The sequence below is a fragment of the Mobula hypostoma genome, chromosome 9, assembly GCF_963921235.1.
Source record: "Mobula hypostoma chromosome 9, sMobHyp1.1, whole genome shotgun sequence".
Lineage (NCBI taxonomy): Eukaryota > Metazoa > Chordata > Chondrichthyes > Myliobatiformes > Myliobatidae > Mobula > Mobula hypostoma.
The window spans coordinates 76,865,251-76,879,590 of NC_086105.1; the positions used below are offsets into that span (position 1 = coordinate 76,865,251).

Below are 14,340 nucleotides of genomic sequence, written 5' to 3' on the forward strand. Positions count from 1 at the left end.
CACTGTCAAAATTAAACACTTGACTCCTGACAACTGAACACTCAGCGCTTGACCAGAAGAGACCTATTTTGCTGGTGTTCCAAACAAATTTTCTCTTGATGACGTTGGATGGCGCCAGATGGATATCTTGAATTCTCTCCTTCCCTGAACAGCACTCAACGGCCACTTAATAGGTACAGGAACTCATCAGGTCATATGGAGGGTAATAAGCAGTCGACATTTTGGGCTTTCATCAAGAATGCAATTTCCTACAATAAGTTTTCACTGAATATTAAGGGGCTAGTGGGTAACAGGTTATGTCAAAAGGAAAGTTTGAGAGAAATAACTGGGGGTTAATTGGAGACTCTGGAATATGATAGAAACTTTTAGAGCTTTGGGACTCGATAAGGGAAGAAACAACAATAAAGGAGTCACAATGCAGTCCTGATGAAGTGTCTCAGCCCTAAACGTTGACAGTTCATTCCTCTACATAGATGCTGCCTGACCTGCAGAGTTGCTCCAGCATTTTGTATGTGTTACTCTGGACTTCTAGCATTTGCAGAATCTCTTGTGTTTAAAAATAGACAACTCCATACCTCACCATTGGCCCTCCAGTCTTTCCCCACCCTAAAACACATGGCCAGGATAATCATTGTATTAATAACAAAATAACTTCTGCATCCTGATTGAGTCCTTTTCTTTGCTTGCAGGAGTTACTTCTACTTGCCACTTGGTAACAAGAAACCATGCATCTTTGTCAAGAGTTGCTGGGAGGACCAACTTTTCCGGTTGCATATTTCCAACTTCCTGGATAAGATTGCTGACTTGCTTGTTTGTATTTTGTTACATAATCATCTGACCTGTCTGGAGCTGTCAGCTCATTCATTCCATTTCAGAAATTCAAGTTGTTGAGACTTTATAAGGCACTTGTGAAAACACACTTGAACTATTGTGAGCAGATTTGGGTTCCTTATCCAACAAAGGATGTGTTGGTACTAGAGAGGGTCCAGAAGAGGTTCACAAGAATGATCCAGGAATGACAGGGTTAAAATATGAGGATCATTTGATGGCTCTGGGCCTGTACTTGCTGTAGTTTAGAAGGGGAGATCTTATTGAAGCCTATCGAATATTGAACGGCCTAGATAAAGAGGCCGTGGAGAGGATATTTCCAATAGTGGGGGAATCTAGCACAGCTTCAAAAGGCACCTCTTCAGAACAGAGAAGAAGAGGAATTTCTTTAGCCTGAGAGTAGTGAATCTGTAGAATTCATTACCATAGATGGCTGTGCAGGCCAAGACATTGAGTATATTTAAAGTGGTGGTTGATAGGTTCTTGATTAGTCAGGGCATCAGAGGTTTTAGGGAGAAGGCGGGAGAATTGGGGTTGAAAGTGATAATAAGTCAGCCATGACGGTATGGTGGAGCAGACTTGATGAGCCAAATTACATAATTTTGCTCCTATATCTTATGGTCTTATGGTCTAATATTAAGTACAGGAGAGGGATTCTTATTACAGTTGTACAAGATGTTGGCAGGGCTACATTGCGAGAGCTCTGTACAGTTTTGGTCACCTAGCTATGGGCAGGATGTCATTAAACTGGGAGGAATACAGAAAAGATTTATGGAGTGGAGGGTTTATGTATTGAGGGGCTGGATAGGATAAGACTGTTTACTCTTGAATGTAAGAGGCTAAGGGATGACTTTATAAAGTTTTATAAAATGAAGGGGTGTGTAGATAAGGTAAATTGCTAAAGTCCTTACTCAAGCTGAAGGAATCCAAAACTAGAGGGCATTGGTTTGCAGTGAGAGGGGAAAGATTTTACAGAAAGCTGAGGGCAACCTTTTCAGAAAAGGGGTCTGCAAACATGAAATTATCTGGCAGTGAAAGTGATGGATGGAAAAAGTAAAAAAAAGCCTGCTTGTATTTCCCCTACCTATACCCCTCATAATTTTATATACCTCAATCAAATGTTGTCTCACTCTCCTACACTCCAGGGAACAAAGTCCTAACCTGTTCAACCTTTCCCTAGAACTCAGGTCCTCAAGTCCTGGCATCATCCTTGTACATTTTCTCCACACTCTTTTAATCTTACTGATATCTTGCCTGTGGGTAGGTGACCAGTGCTGCTCTCAATACTCCAAATTATCCCTCATCAACATCTCATACAACTTTGCCAAAATATCCCAACTCCTGTACTCAATACTATGATTTATTAAAGCTAGTATGTCAAAAACTCTCATTATTACCCTATCTAGCTGTGACAACACTTTAAAGGAATCGTGATCTGTATTCCCAGATCCCTCTGTTCTACCACACTCCTTAATGCCCTACTATTCACTGTGTAAGTCCTACCTTAATTTGTCCCCCCTAAGTGGACAAACGCACACTTGTCTGCATTAAATTCTACCTGCCATTTTTCAGCCAATTTTTCCAGCTGGTTCAGATTCCACTGCAAGCTTTGATAGGTTTCCCGACTGTCCACTATGCCTCCAAATCTTGGTGGCATTAATTTGCACTTGGTCTTTACTTCATTGGGTAGATAGAAGACTCTGAAAAGAGATGTGATATTCCAGGATATGTTATGAGAGATGGAGGAAATAATTCAAGGGTGTTGTCGAAGCCTTCTTGAAGGTATACAGCATAGAACATAGAACAACACAGCACAGTGACAGGCCCTTCACTCCACAATGTTGTACCAAACCAGCTAAAAAGTGGATTAAAAAAGAACCAAAACACATCCCTCTATCTTCCTCATATCCATGCACCTATCTAAGTGTCTCTTAAAAGCCTCTAATGTATTTACCTCTACCACCATACCAGGCATCCATCATTCACTGAGTAAAAAACTTACCCCTCGCGTCCCCTTTGAACCTACCCCTTCTGAGAAACAGATACTCCCTGTTTACTCTAGCTATGCCTCTCATAATTTTGTAAACATCTATCAGGTCTCCCCTCCTCTGACGCTCCAGATAAAACAACCTAAGTTTGTCCAGCTTCTCATAATAGCACATGCCCTCTAAGCCAGGCAGCCTCCTGGTAAATCTCTTCTAGTAAAGCTCCAAAGCCTGGGCCTCTGCACCTCCCTCTACAACTGGATCCTCAACTTCCTAATCAGAAGTTCCTAATCAGAAGACACCAATCTATGCAGATCGAAAATAACATCTCCACCTTGCTGAAATCAACACTGGCACGTCTCAGGGACGTGTGCTTAGCCCCTTTGCTCTACTCTCTCTTCACCCATGACCAGGCACTGTTCAAAAGCCTTTGACAAATTTGCTGACAGCACAACTATTGTCGGCAGAATTTCAGATGGTGGCAAGAGGGCATAGAGAAGCGAGATATATCAGACAGTTGCAGCAACAAACTTGCTCTCAACATTAGTAAGACCATAGAACTGATAGTGGACTTCAGAAAGAGTAAGGTGAGGGAACATACACCAATCCTCAGAGGAATCAGAAGTGGAATGAGTGAGCAATTTCAAGTTCCTGAGTGTCAATATCTCCGAGGATCTAACCTGGACCAAACATATCGATGCAGCTACAAAAAAGGCATGGTAGCTGCTATGTATATTCCATTAGGAGTTTGGGGAGATTTAATATGTCAGCAAAGACTCTCACAAGTTTCTACAGATGTCCCATGGAGAGCATTCTATCTGGCTGCATCACTCTCTGATGTGTGGGAGAGCTCTACAGCACAGGATTAAGATAAGCTGCAGAGAGTTGTGAATGTAGTCAGAACCACCGTGGGCACTAGCCTCCATAACATCCAGGACATCTGTATATATATACTTAAACACTAGTTTAATTTAACTATATATATAAATTAAATAGTTAAATTAAATAAATAGTGCAAAAGTAAAAATAAAAAATTAATGAAGTAGTGGTTATGGGTTCAATGTCCATTCAGAAATGAGGAGAAAGCAGCTGTTATGAAATCATTGAGTGTGTGCCTTCCAGCTTCTGTACCTCTTTCCTGATGCTAGTGATGAGAACAAGCTATGTACTGGGTGATGTGGGTCCTTAACGAAGGGTGCTGCCTTTTTGAGGCATCACTCTTTGAAGATGTCCTGGATATGTATTGCACTGTACTGCTGCCAAAACAAATTTCACAACATACAGTTGGCTGGTGATATTAAACCTGATTCTGAATCTACACCCTCTCCAAAGCCTCAACATTCTTCATATAGTGTGACATCCAGAACTGTGTGCAATACTCCAGATGTGACCTAACCAGAGTTCTATAAAATTGCAACATAACCTCTTGGTTTTTGAACTCACTACCTCAACTAATAAAAACAGACATTCCATAAACTTTCTTAACCATCCTATCAACCTGTGTAGCCACTTTCATGGAGCTATGAGCTTGGACCCCAAGATCTCTCTGCTTTTCCTTGCATTTTCCTTACCAAGGTGCAATACCTCACATTTATCTGGGTTAAACTCCATCTGTCATTTCTCAGCCCATATCTGCAACTGGTCTATATGGTACTATATTCTTTGGCAGTCTTTTACACTATCCACAACTCCACCAAATTTAGTAACATCTGCAATCTTACTAACTCACCCATCTACATTTTCATCCGGGTCATTTATTCACATCACAAACAGAGGTCCCAGCACAGATCTCTGCAGAACACCACCAATAATACACTTCCAGCTAAAGTAAGTCCCTTCAACCACTACCCTCTGTCTTCCATGTGCAAGCCAGTTCTGAATCCAAACAGCCAAGTCACCATGAACCCCATGCATCTTAATCTTCTGGATTAGCCTTCTATGAGGACTTTGTCAAAATCTATGTAGATAATATCCACTGCGCTACCTTCATTAATCCCTTTCGTCACCTTGTCCAAAAACTCAATCAAGTTGGTAAAACACGACTTGCCCCTCCTGAAGCCATGCTGGTTCTCCCCAATTAGGCCATGGGTTTTCAAATGCTCATAAATCTTCTCCCTAAGAATTTTATCCAGCAATTTCCCTACTACTGATGCAAGACTCACTGGGCTACAGTTCCCAGGACTTTTCCTTGTTCTCTTCTTGAATAGACATACAACATTAGCTCTCACCAGTCCTCTGGGATCTCACCTATGGCTTGAGATGACACAAAAATAGAGTCTGGCTCTGTGGCTCAGAAGGGGAGGGAAAGGAAGGGCATGGTAGCAGTGATAGGGGATTCTATAGTCAGGGGGGCAGACAGGCGATTCTGTGGGTGCAGGAACGAAACACGGATGGTAGGATGCCCCCCAGGTGCCAGGGTTCGGGTTGTTTCTGATCGTGTCCATGATATACTGAAGTGGGAAGGTGAACAGCCAGAGGTCGTCGTACTTATTGATACCAACAACATAGGTAGGAAAAGGGAGGAGGTCCTGAAAACAGACTACAGGGAGTTAGGAAAGAAGCTGAGAAGCAGGACCACAAAAGTAGTAATCTAGGAATTATTGCCTGTGTCATGTGACAGTGAGTGAGGTGGAGGATAAATGCGTGGCTGAGGGATTGGAGCAGAGGGTAGGGATTCAGATTTCTGGATCATTGGGACCTCTTTTGGGGCAGGCGTGACCTGTACAAAAAGAACGGGTTGCACTTGAATCCGAAGGGGACCAAAATCCTGGCAGGGAAGTTTGCTAAGGCTGCTGGAGAGAGTTTAAACTAGAATTGCTGGGGGGTGGGAACCGAACTGAAGAGACAGAGGAAGGGGCGGTTAGCTTACGAATAGAGAAAGCTTGTGGGCAATGTGAAAGGGAGGATAGGCAGGTGATAGAGAAGGGATGTGCTCAGACTGATAGTTTGAGATGTGTCTATTTTAATGCAAGAAGCGTCATGAACAAAGCCAATGAGTTTAGAGTATGGATCAGTACTTGGAGGATGATGTTGTTGGCATTACTGAGATTTGGATGGTGCAGGGTCAGGAATGGCTACTTAGAGTGCTGGGTTTTAGATGTTTCGAAAGGACAGGGAGGGAGGCAAAAAGAGCTGGGGGCGTGGCACTGCTGATCAGAGTTAGTGGCACGGCTGCAGAAAAGGAGGAAGTCATAGAGGGGTTGTCTACGGAGTCTCTGTGGGTGGAAATTAGGAACAGGGAGGGGTCAATAACTCTACTGGGTGTTTTTTATAGACCACACAATAATAACAAAGACATTGAGGAACAGATAGGGAGACAGATTCTGGAACGGTGCAGTAATAACAGGGTTGTTGAGATGGGGGATTTTAATTTCCCCAATATTGATTGGCATCTCCCTAGAGGGAAGAGTTTAGATGGGCTGGAGTTTGTTAGATGTGTTCAGGAAAGGTTCCTGACACAGTATGTAGATAAGCCTACAAGAGGAGAGGCTGTACTTGATTTGATATTGGGAAATGAACCTAATCAGGTGAAACATATCTCAGTGGGGGAGCATTTTAGAGATAGTGATCACAATTCTATATCCTTTACAATAGCTTTGGAGAGGGATAGGAACAGACAAGTTAGGAAAGTGTTTAATTGGAGTAAGGAGAAATATGAAGCTATCAGGCAGGAACTTGGAAGCATAAATTGGGAACAGATGTTCTCAGGGAAATGTATAGCAGAAATGTGGCAAATGTTCAGAGGATATTTGCGTGGTGTTCTGCATAGGTACATTCCAATGAGACAGGAAAAGGATGGTAGGGTACAGGAACCATGGTGTACAAAGGCTGTTGAAAATCTGGTCAAGAAGAAAAGAAAAGCTTTTGAAAGGTTGAAAAACTAGGTAATGATAGAGATCTAGAAGATTATAAGGCTAGCAGGAAGGAGCTTAAGAATGAAATTAGGAGAGCCAGAAGGGGCCATGAGAAGGCCTTGGCAAGCAGGATTAAGGAAATCCCCAAGGCATTCTACAAGTATGTGAAGAGCAAGAGGATAAGACATGAGAGAATACAACCAATCAAGTGTGACAGTGGAAAAGGGTGTATGGAACCGGAGGAGGTAGCGGTGGTACTTAATGAATACTTTGCCTCAGTATTCACTATGGAAAAGGACCTTTGGCAATTGTGGAGATGACTTACAGTGGTCTGAATAGCTTGAGCATATAGACATTAAGAAAGAGGATGGGCTGGAGCTTTTGGAAAGTATCAAGTTGGATAAATCACTGGGCCAGATGGGATATAACCCAGGCAACTGTTGGAGGAGAGGGAGGAGATTGCTGAGCCTCTGGCAATGATCTTTGCATCATCAGTGGAGATGGGAGAGGTTCCGGAGGATTGAAAGGTTGCAGATGTTGTTCCCTTATTCAAGAAAGGGCGCAGAGATAGCCCAGGAAATTATGGACCAGTGAGTCTTCATTCATTGGTTGGTAAGTTGATGGAGGAGATCCTGAGAGGCAGGATTTATGAACATTTGGAGAGGCATAATATGACTAGGAATAGTTAGCATGGCTTTGTCAAGGGTAGGTTATGCCTTACGAGCCTGACTGAATTTTTTGAGGTTGTGACTAAACACTTTGATGAAGGAACAGCAGTAGATGTAGTGTATATGGATTTCAGCAAGGCATTTGATAAGGTACCCCATGCAAGGCTTATTGAGAAAGTAAGGAGGCATGGGATCCAAGGGGATATTGCTTTCTGGATCCTGAAATGGCTTGCTCACAGAAGGCAAAGAGCGGTTGTAGACAGGTCATATTCTGCATGGAGGTCAGTGGCCAGTGGTGTGCCTCAGGGATCTGATCTGGGACCCTTACTCTTCGTGATTTTTCTGAATGACCTGGATGAGGAAGTGGAGGGTTGGGTTAGAAATTTGCTGATGACACAAAGGTTGAGGGTGTTGTGGATAGTGTGGAGGGCTGTCAGAGGTTATAGTGGGACATTGATAGGATGCAAAACTGGGCTGAGAAGTGGCAGATGGAGTTCAACCCAGATAAGTGTGAGGTGGTTCATTTTGGCAGGTCAAATATGATGGCAGAATATAGTATTAATGGTAAGACTCTTGGCATTGTGGAGGATCAGAGGGATCTTGGGGTCCGAGTCATTAGGACACTCAAAACTGCTGCGCAGGTTGACTCTGTGGTTAAGAAGGCATACGGTGTATTGGCCTTCATCAACTGTGGGACTGAGTTTAAGAGTCGAGAGGAAATGTTACAGCTATACAGGACCCTGGTCAGGCCCCACTTGGAGTACTGTGCTCAGTTCTGGTCACCTCACTACAGGAAGCATGTGAAAACTATAGATAGGGTGCAGAGGAGATCTACAAGGATGTTGTCTGGATTGGGGAGCATGCCTTATGAGAATAGTTTGAATGAACTCGGCCTTTTATCCTTGGAACAATGGAGGATGAGAGGTGACCTGATAGAAGTGTATAAGATGATGAGAGGCATTGATCATGTGGATAGTCAGAGGTTTTTTCCCACAGCTGAAATGGCTAACACAAGAGGGCCCAATTTTAGGGTGCTTGGAAGTGGTGCAGAGGAGATGTCGGGGTAAATTTTTTATGCAGAGAGTGCTGAGTGTGTGGAATGGGCTGCTGGCAACGGTGGTGGAAGCGGATACAATAGGGTCTTTTACGAGGCTTCTGGATAGGTACATGGAGCTTACAGGTTATGGTTAACCCAAGGTAGTTTCTAAAATAAGCACATGTTCGGCACAGCACTGTGGGCTGAAGGGCCTGTATTGTGCTGTAGGTTTTTTATGTTTCTATGTTTCTAAAAATACTGGCGAAGGCCTCAGCAATCTCATATCTTGCCTCCCTTAGTAATCTGAGGTACATCCCATCAGGCTCTGGGGACTGTTCCACTTTTATAGACATTACGACATCCAACTCTTCTTCCTCCTTGACCTCTAAACACCCTAATATATTTATGCATTCACCACTGATCTTTGTTGACTCTTAATAATGCACGGAGAAAGTGCAGAAGGACCTTGAATCCATGCATTAGGAACACAGAATATCCCAACAAAAATGGCATCAGGAGTGCATAACCACACAGGTTACTCATCCCTCTCCCTCTGGGGATGTCTATCAGACCCACATTAACCTCTTGATTCATATCGCATGTTAATTGATACACTGTATGTACTATCTAATGAGGTCCTCATTTGATTTGCACACTTGGTCATGCAAGATCAAGTACCCAGGAATGCACCGTGATGTTGTGTAATCATGGATCTAACACTACAGAACGTTTGGAGAAGCCTTGACAACTTTACTCGTTGTCTCAATTTTATACTTTAGGAAGAAAGGTTAGAAGAAATCAAAGATTGCAAAAAGATTTCAAACTCTCGTGTGGAGAAGAAGACAAAAGATGTCCTGAATGAATTTATAGTCAGATGCAGGTAAAATGATCATGATATGTTAAGCTTTCCAAAGTGTAATTATTTATGAATGCAGACAAAGTGCTTCTCTACCTTGGCCTCTTTATTTTATTCTATTCTATACTTCTTTATGTTTCCTGCATTCATCTGAGGAATTTTTATCTTCCTCAAATGGTGATTACAAATCGGTAAAAGTACACAGCACAACATTCTTTCATTGTTATTAATTTATTTGTTACTTTTATTGAAATCACTGTGGCAAATAGAGTTTAAATCAATGGTATAATGGATTATAAAACCTCATACTGGGTCTTGAAGTCCTGAGTTATAAGGAAAGTTGTATGTGGCTTATTAGTGGCTGTAACTGGAGCATCAATTGTGAGTTAGAAAGAAGGGAAGGCTCAGGCATAAAAGGGAGGGAAGCAGTCATCAAAGGAGCAGTCATTGACAGAGTGGTCTGAGGCGGAGTGGTAGAGTTTTGGTGATAAAAGGTCGAGGTGAGGTAAGTTACCTGTGAGGAATAGAAACAGGAAGTATGTCTGTCAGATGTGAGAAGTCGGGGAAATTCCCAGCCTCCTGGCTAGCCACATTTCCACTGGGTGCGTCAAGCTGCAGCTCCTTAGGGACCGTGTTAGGGAACTAGAGATGCCGCTTGATAATCTTCGTCTGGTTAGGGAAAATGAGGAGGTAATAGCTATAGGCAAGTAGTCACACCGGGGCCTCAGGAGACAGATAAGTGGGTAACAGTCAGGAGAGAGAAGGACAAGAGTCAGATGCTACAGAGTACCCCAGTGGCTGTCCCCCTTAACAATAAGTACTCCTGTCTGAGTACTATTGGGCGGGGGGACGGCCTACCTGGGGGAAGCAACAGTGGTTGCGCCTCTGGCACAGAGTCCGGCCCTGTGGCTCAGAGGGTAGGGAAAGGAAGAGGATGGCAGCAGTGATAGGGGACTCTATAGTTAGGGGGACAGACAGGCGATTCTGTGGACACAGGAAAGAACCATGGATGGTAGTTTGCCTCCCAGGTGCCAGGATCCGGGATGTTTCTGATCGTGTCCACGATATCCTGAAGTAGGAAGGTGAACGGCCAGAGGTCGTGGTACATATTGGTACCAATGACACAGGTAGGAAAAGGGAGGAGGTCCTGAAAACAGACTACAGGGAGTTAGGAAATTGAGAAGCAGGACCACAAAGGTAGTAATCTTGAGATTACTGCCTGTGCCATGCGACAGTGAGTATAGGAATAGAATGAGGTGGAGGATAAACATGTGGCTGAGATATGGGAGCAGGGGGCAGGGATTCAGACTTCTGGATCATTGGGACTTCTTTTGGAGTAACGTGACCCGTACCAAAAGGATGGATTGCACTAGAATCTGAGGGGAACCAATATCCCAGCAGTGAGGTTTGCTAAGGCTATTGGGGAGGGTTTAAACTAGAATTGCTAGGGGGTGGGAACCAAACTGAAGAGACGGAGGAAGGGGCAGTTATCTCACAAATAGAGAAAGCTTGATGACAGTGCGAGAGGAAGGATAGGCAGGTAATAGAGAAGGGATACGCTCAGACCGATGGTTTGAGGTGCCTATTTCAATGCAAGAAGCATCATGAACAAAGTGGATGAACTTAGACCATGCGTTAGTACTTGGAGCTATGATGTTGTGGCCATTACAGAGACTTGGATGGCTCAGGGGCAGGAATGGTTAATTAGAGTGCCAGGCTATAGATGTTACAGAAAGGACAGGGAGGAAGGCAAAAGAGGTGGGGGCGTGGCACTGCTGATCAGAGATAGTGTCACGGCTGCAGAGAAGGAAGAAGTCATGGAGGAATTGTCTACTGAGTCTCTGTGGGCGGAAGTTAGAAACAGGAAGGGATCAATAACACTACTGGGTGTTTTTTATAGATCACCCAATAGTAACAAGGACATTGAGGAGCAGACAGGGAGACAGATTCTGGAAAGGTGTAATAATAACATGGTTGTTGTGGTTGGATATCTTAATTTCCCGAATATTGATTAGCTTCTCCCTAGAGCAAGGGGTTTTGATGGGGTGGAGTTTGTTGGGTTCATTCAGGAAGGCTTCCTAACACGATATGTAGATAAGCCTACAAGAGGCTGTACTTGATCTGGTATTGGGAAATGAACCTGGTCAGGTGTCAGTTCTCTCAATGGGAGAGCATTTTGGAGATAGTGATCACAATTCTATCTCCTTTACCATAGCATTGGAGATGGATAGGAACAGTCAAATTAGGAAAGCTTTTAATTAGAGTAAGGGGAAATATGAAGCTATCAGGCAGGAACTTGGACGTAAAAAATTGCGAACAGATGTTCTCAGGGAAATGTACGGCAGAAATGTGGCAGATGTTCAGGGACTATTTGAGTGGCATTTTGCATAGGTATGTTCCAATCAGACAGGGTAAGGATAGTAGGGTACAGGAACTGTGGTATACAAAGGCTGTTGAAAATCTAGTCAAGAAGAAAAGAAAAGCTTAAGAAAGGTTCGAAAAACTAAGTAATGATAGAGGTCTGGAGGCGGATATGATAGGGTCTTTTACGAGTCTCCTGGATAGGTACATGGAACTTGGAAAAATAGAGGGCTATGGGTAACCCTAGGTAATTTCTAAACTAAGTACATGTTTGGCACAACATTGTGGGCCAAAGGGCCTGTATTGTGCTGTAGATTTCTATGTTTCTATCAAAGGTTGAAACGTTAGGACCTTTTCACCTGGAGCGTAGGAGAATGAAGGGAGAATTAATAGAATTATACAAAATTTTGAGGAATATAGACAAATGCAAGCATGCATTTTCCACTGAAGCTGGATGAGACTAGAACTATAGGTCATGGGTTAGGGGTGAAAGGGGAACATGAGGGGGAACTTCTTCACTCAGTGGGTGGTAAGTGTGGAAAGAGCTGCCAAAAGAAGTGGTGGATGAATTTTCATGCACAATTGTCTCTACACTTAACAGAGAACGGTGCGATAAACAACAAAAACATGAGTGAGTGCCAGTTCTGAGGGTGAAAAAGCCTTATTGGTGAAAGAAGTCAGAGGAGAATGGTCAGACTAGTTCAAGCTGACAGGAAGAAAACAGTAACTCAAAAAATCCATGCGTTACAACAGTGGTGTGCAGAAAAGCATCTCTGACTGCACAACATGACAAACCTTGAATTGGATGGATTTTAGCAGCAGAAAATGACAAACATACAGGCCACTTTATTCGTACAGTGACTGATGCTCTGCTTGAGAAGTTGAATGGTTTGCCAAATATTTTGTGGGTGCTAAAGCCTACCAGGGAGAAGGCAATTCTGGATTTAGTGTTGTGTAATGAACCGATTTGATAAGGGAACTCAAGGTAAAGGAGCCATTAGGAGGTAGTGACCATAATTCGATAAGCTTTAATCTATAATTTGAGAGGGAGACGGGAAAATCGGAAGTGTCAGTATTACAGTTGAACAAAGGGGACTATAGACCCGTGAGGGAGGAGCTGGCCAAAGTTGACTGGAAAGATACCCTAGCAGGGACGACAGTGGAACAACAATGGCAGGTATTTCTGGGAATAATACAGAAGGTGCAGGATCAGTTCATTCCAAAGAGGAAGAAACATTCTAAGGGGAGTAAGGGGCAACCGTGGCTGATAAGGGAAGTCAAGGACAGTATAAAAATAAAGAGAAGTATAACATAGCAAAGGTGAGTGGGAAGCCAGAGGATTGAGAAAATTTAAAGAGCAACAAAGGATAACTAAAAAGCCACTATGGAGAGAAAAGATGAGGTACGAAGGTAAGCTAGCCAAGAATATAAAGGAGGATAGTAAAAGCTTCTTTAGGTATGTGAAGAGTAAAACATTAGTTAAGACCAAAGTTGGGTCCTTGAAGACAGAAACGGGTGAAATTATTATGGGGAACAAGGAAATGGCAGACAAGCTGAACAGGTACTTTGGATCTGTCTTCACTAGGGAAGACACAAACAATCTCCCAGATGTAATAGTGGCCAGAGGACCTAGGGTAACGGAGCAAATAAAGGAAATTCACACTAGGCAGAAACTGGTGTTGGATAGACTGATGGGACTGAAGGCTGATAAGTCCCCGGGGCCTGATGGTCTGCATCCCAGGGTACTTAAGGAGGTGGCTCTAGAAATCATGAACACATTGGTAATCATCTTCCAATGTTCTATAGATTCGGGATCAGTTCCTGCAGATTGGAGGTTACATAATGTTATCCCACTTTTTAAGAAAGGAGGGAGAGAGAAAGCAGGGAATTATAGACCAGTTACCCTGACACCAATGGCGGGGAAGATGCTGGATTCAATTATAAAAGATGAAATAGTGGCACATTTGGATAGCAGTGGCAGGATAGGTCCGATTTTAACATGGATTTATGAAGGAGAAATCATGCTTGACTAATGTTCTGGAATTTTTTTGAGGCTGTAACTATGAAAATGGACAAGGGAGAGCCAGTGGATGTAGTGTACCTGGACTTTCAGAAATCCTTTGATAAGGTCCCACATAGGAGATTAGTGGACAAAATTAGAGCACATGGTATTGGGGGTAGGGTACTGACATGGATAGAAAATTGGTTGGCAGACAGGAAACAAAGAGTAGGGATTAATGGGTCCCTTTCAGAATGGCAGGTAGTGACTAGTGAGGTACTGCAAAGCTCGGTGCTGGGACCGCAGCTATTTACAATATACATTTATGATTTAGCTGAAGGGATTAGAAGTAACATTAGCAAATTTGCAGATGATACAAAGCTGGGTGGCAGTGTGAAATGTGAGGAGGATGTTATGAGAATGCAGGGTGACTTGGACAGGTTGGGTGAGTGGGCAGATGCATGGCAGATGCAGTTTAATGTGGATAAATGTGAAGTTATCCACTTTGGTGGCAAGAACAGGAAGGCAGATTACTATCTGAATGGTGTCAAGTTAGGAAAAGGGGAAGTACAACGAGATCTAGGTATCCTTGTTCATCAGTCACTGAAAGTAAGCATGCAGGTACAGCAGGCAGTGAAGAAAGCTATGGAATGTTGGCCTTCCTAACAAGGGGAGTTGAGTATAGGAGCAAAGAGGTCCTTCTGCAGTTGTACAAAGCCCTGGTGAGACCACACCTGGAGTATTGTGTGCAGT

General features: G+C 43.2%; 1 protein-coding gene across 1 annotated transcript in view; it reads left to right on the forward strand.

The window, feature by feature from the left end:
• Positions 1-14,340, forward strand: part of fer1l6 (fer-1 like family member 6) — a 395,360-nt gene that overhangs the window by 135,493 nt on the left and 245,527 nt on the right. The window contains exons 14-15 of the mRNA XM_063059547.1: positions 690-810; positions 9,151-9,251. Of these exons, the coding sequence (XP_062915617.1) occupies positions 690-810; positions 9,151-9,251 (222 nt within the window). The remainder of the gene's footprint in view (positions 1-689; positions 811-9,150; positions 9,252-14,340) is intronic.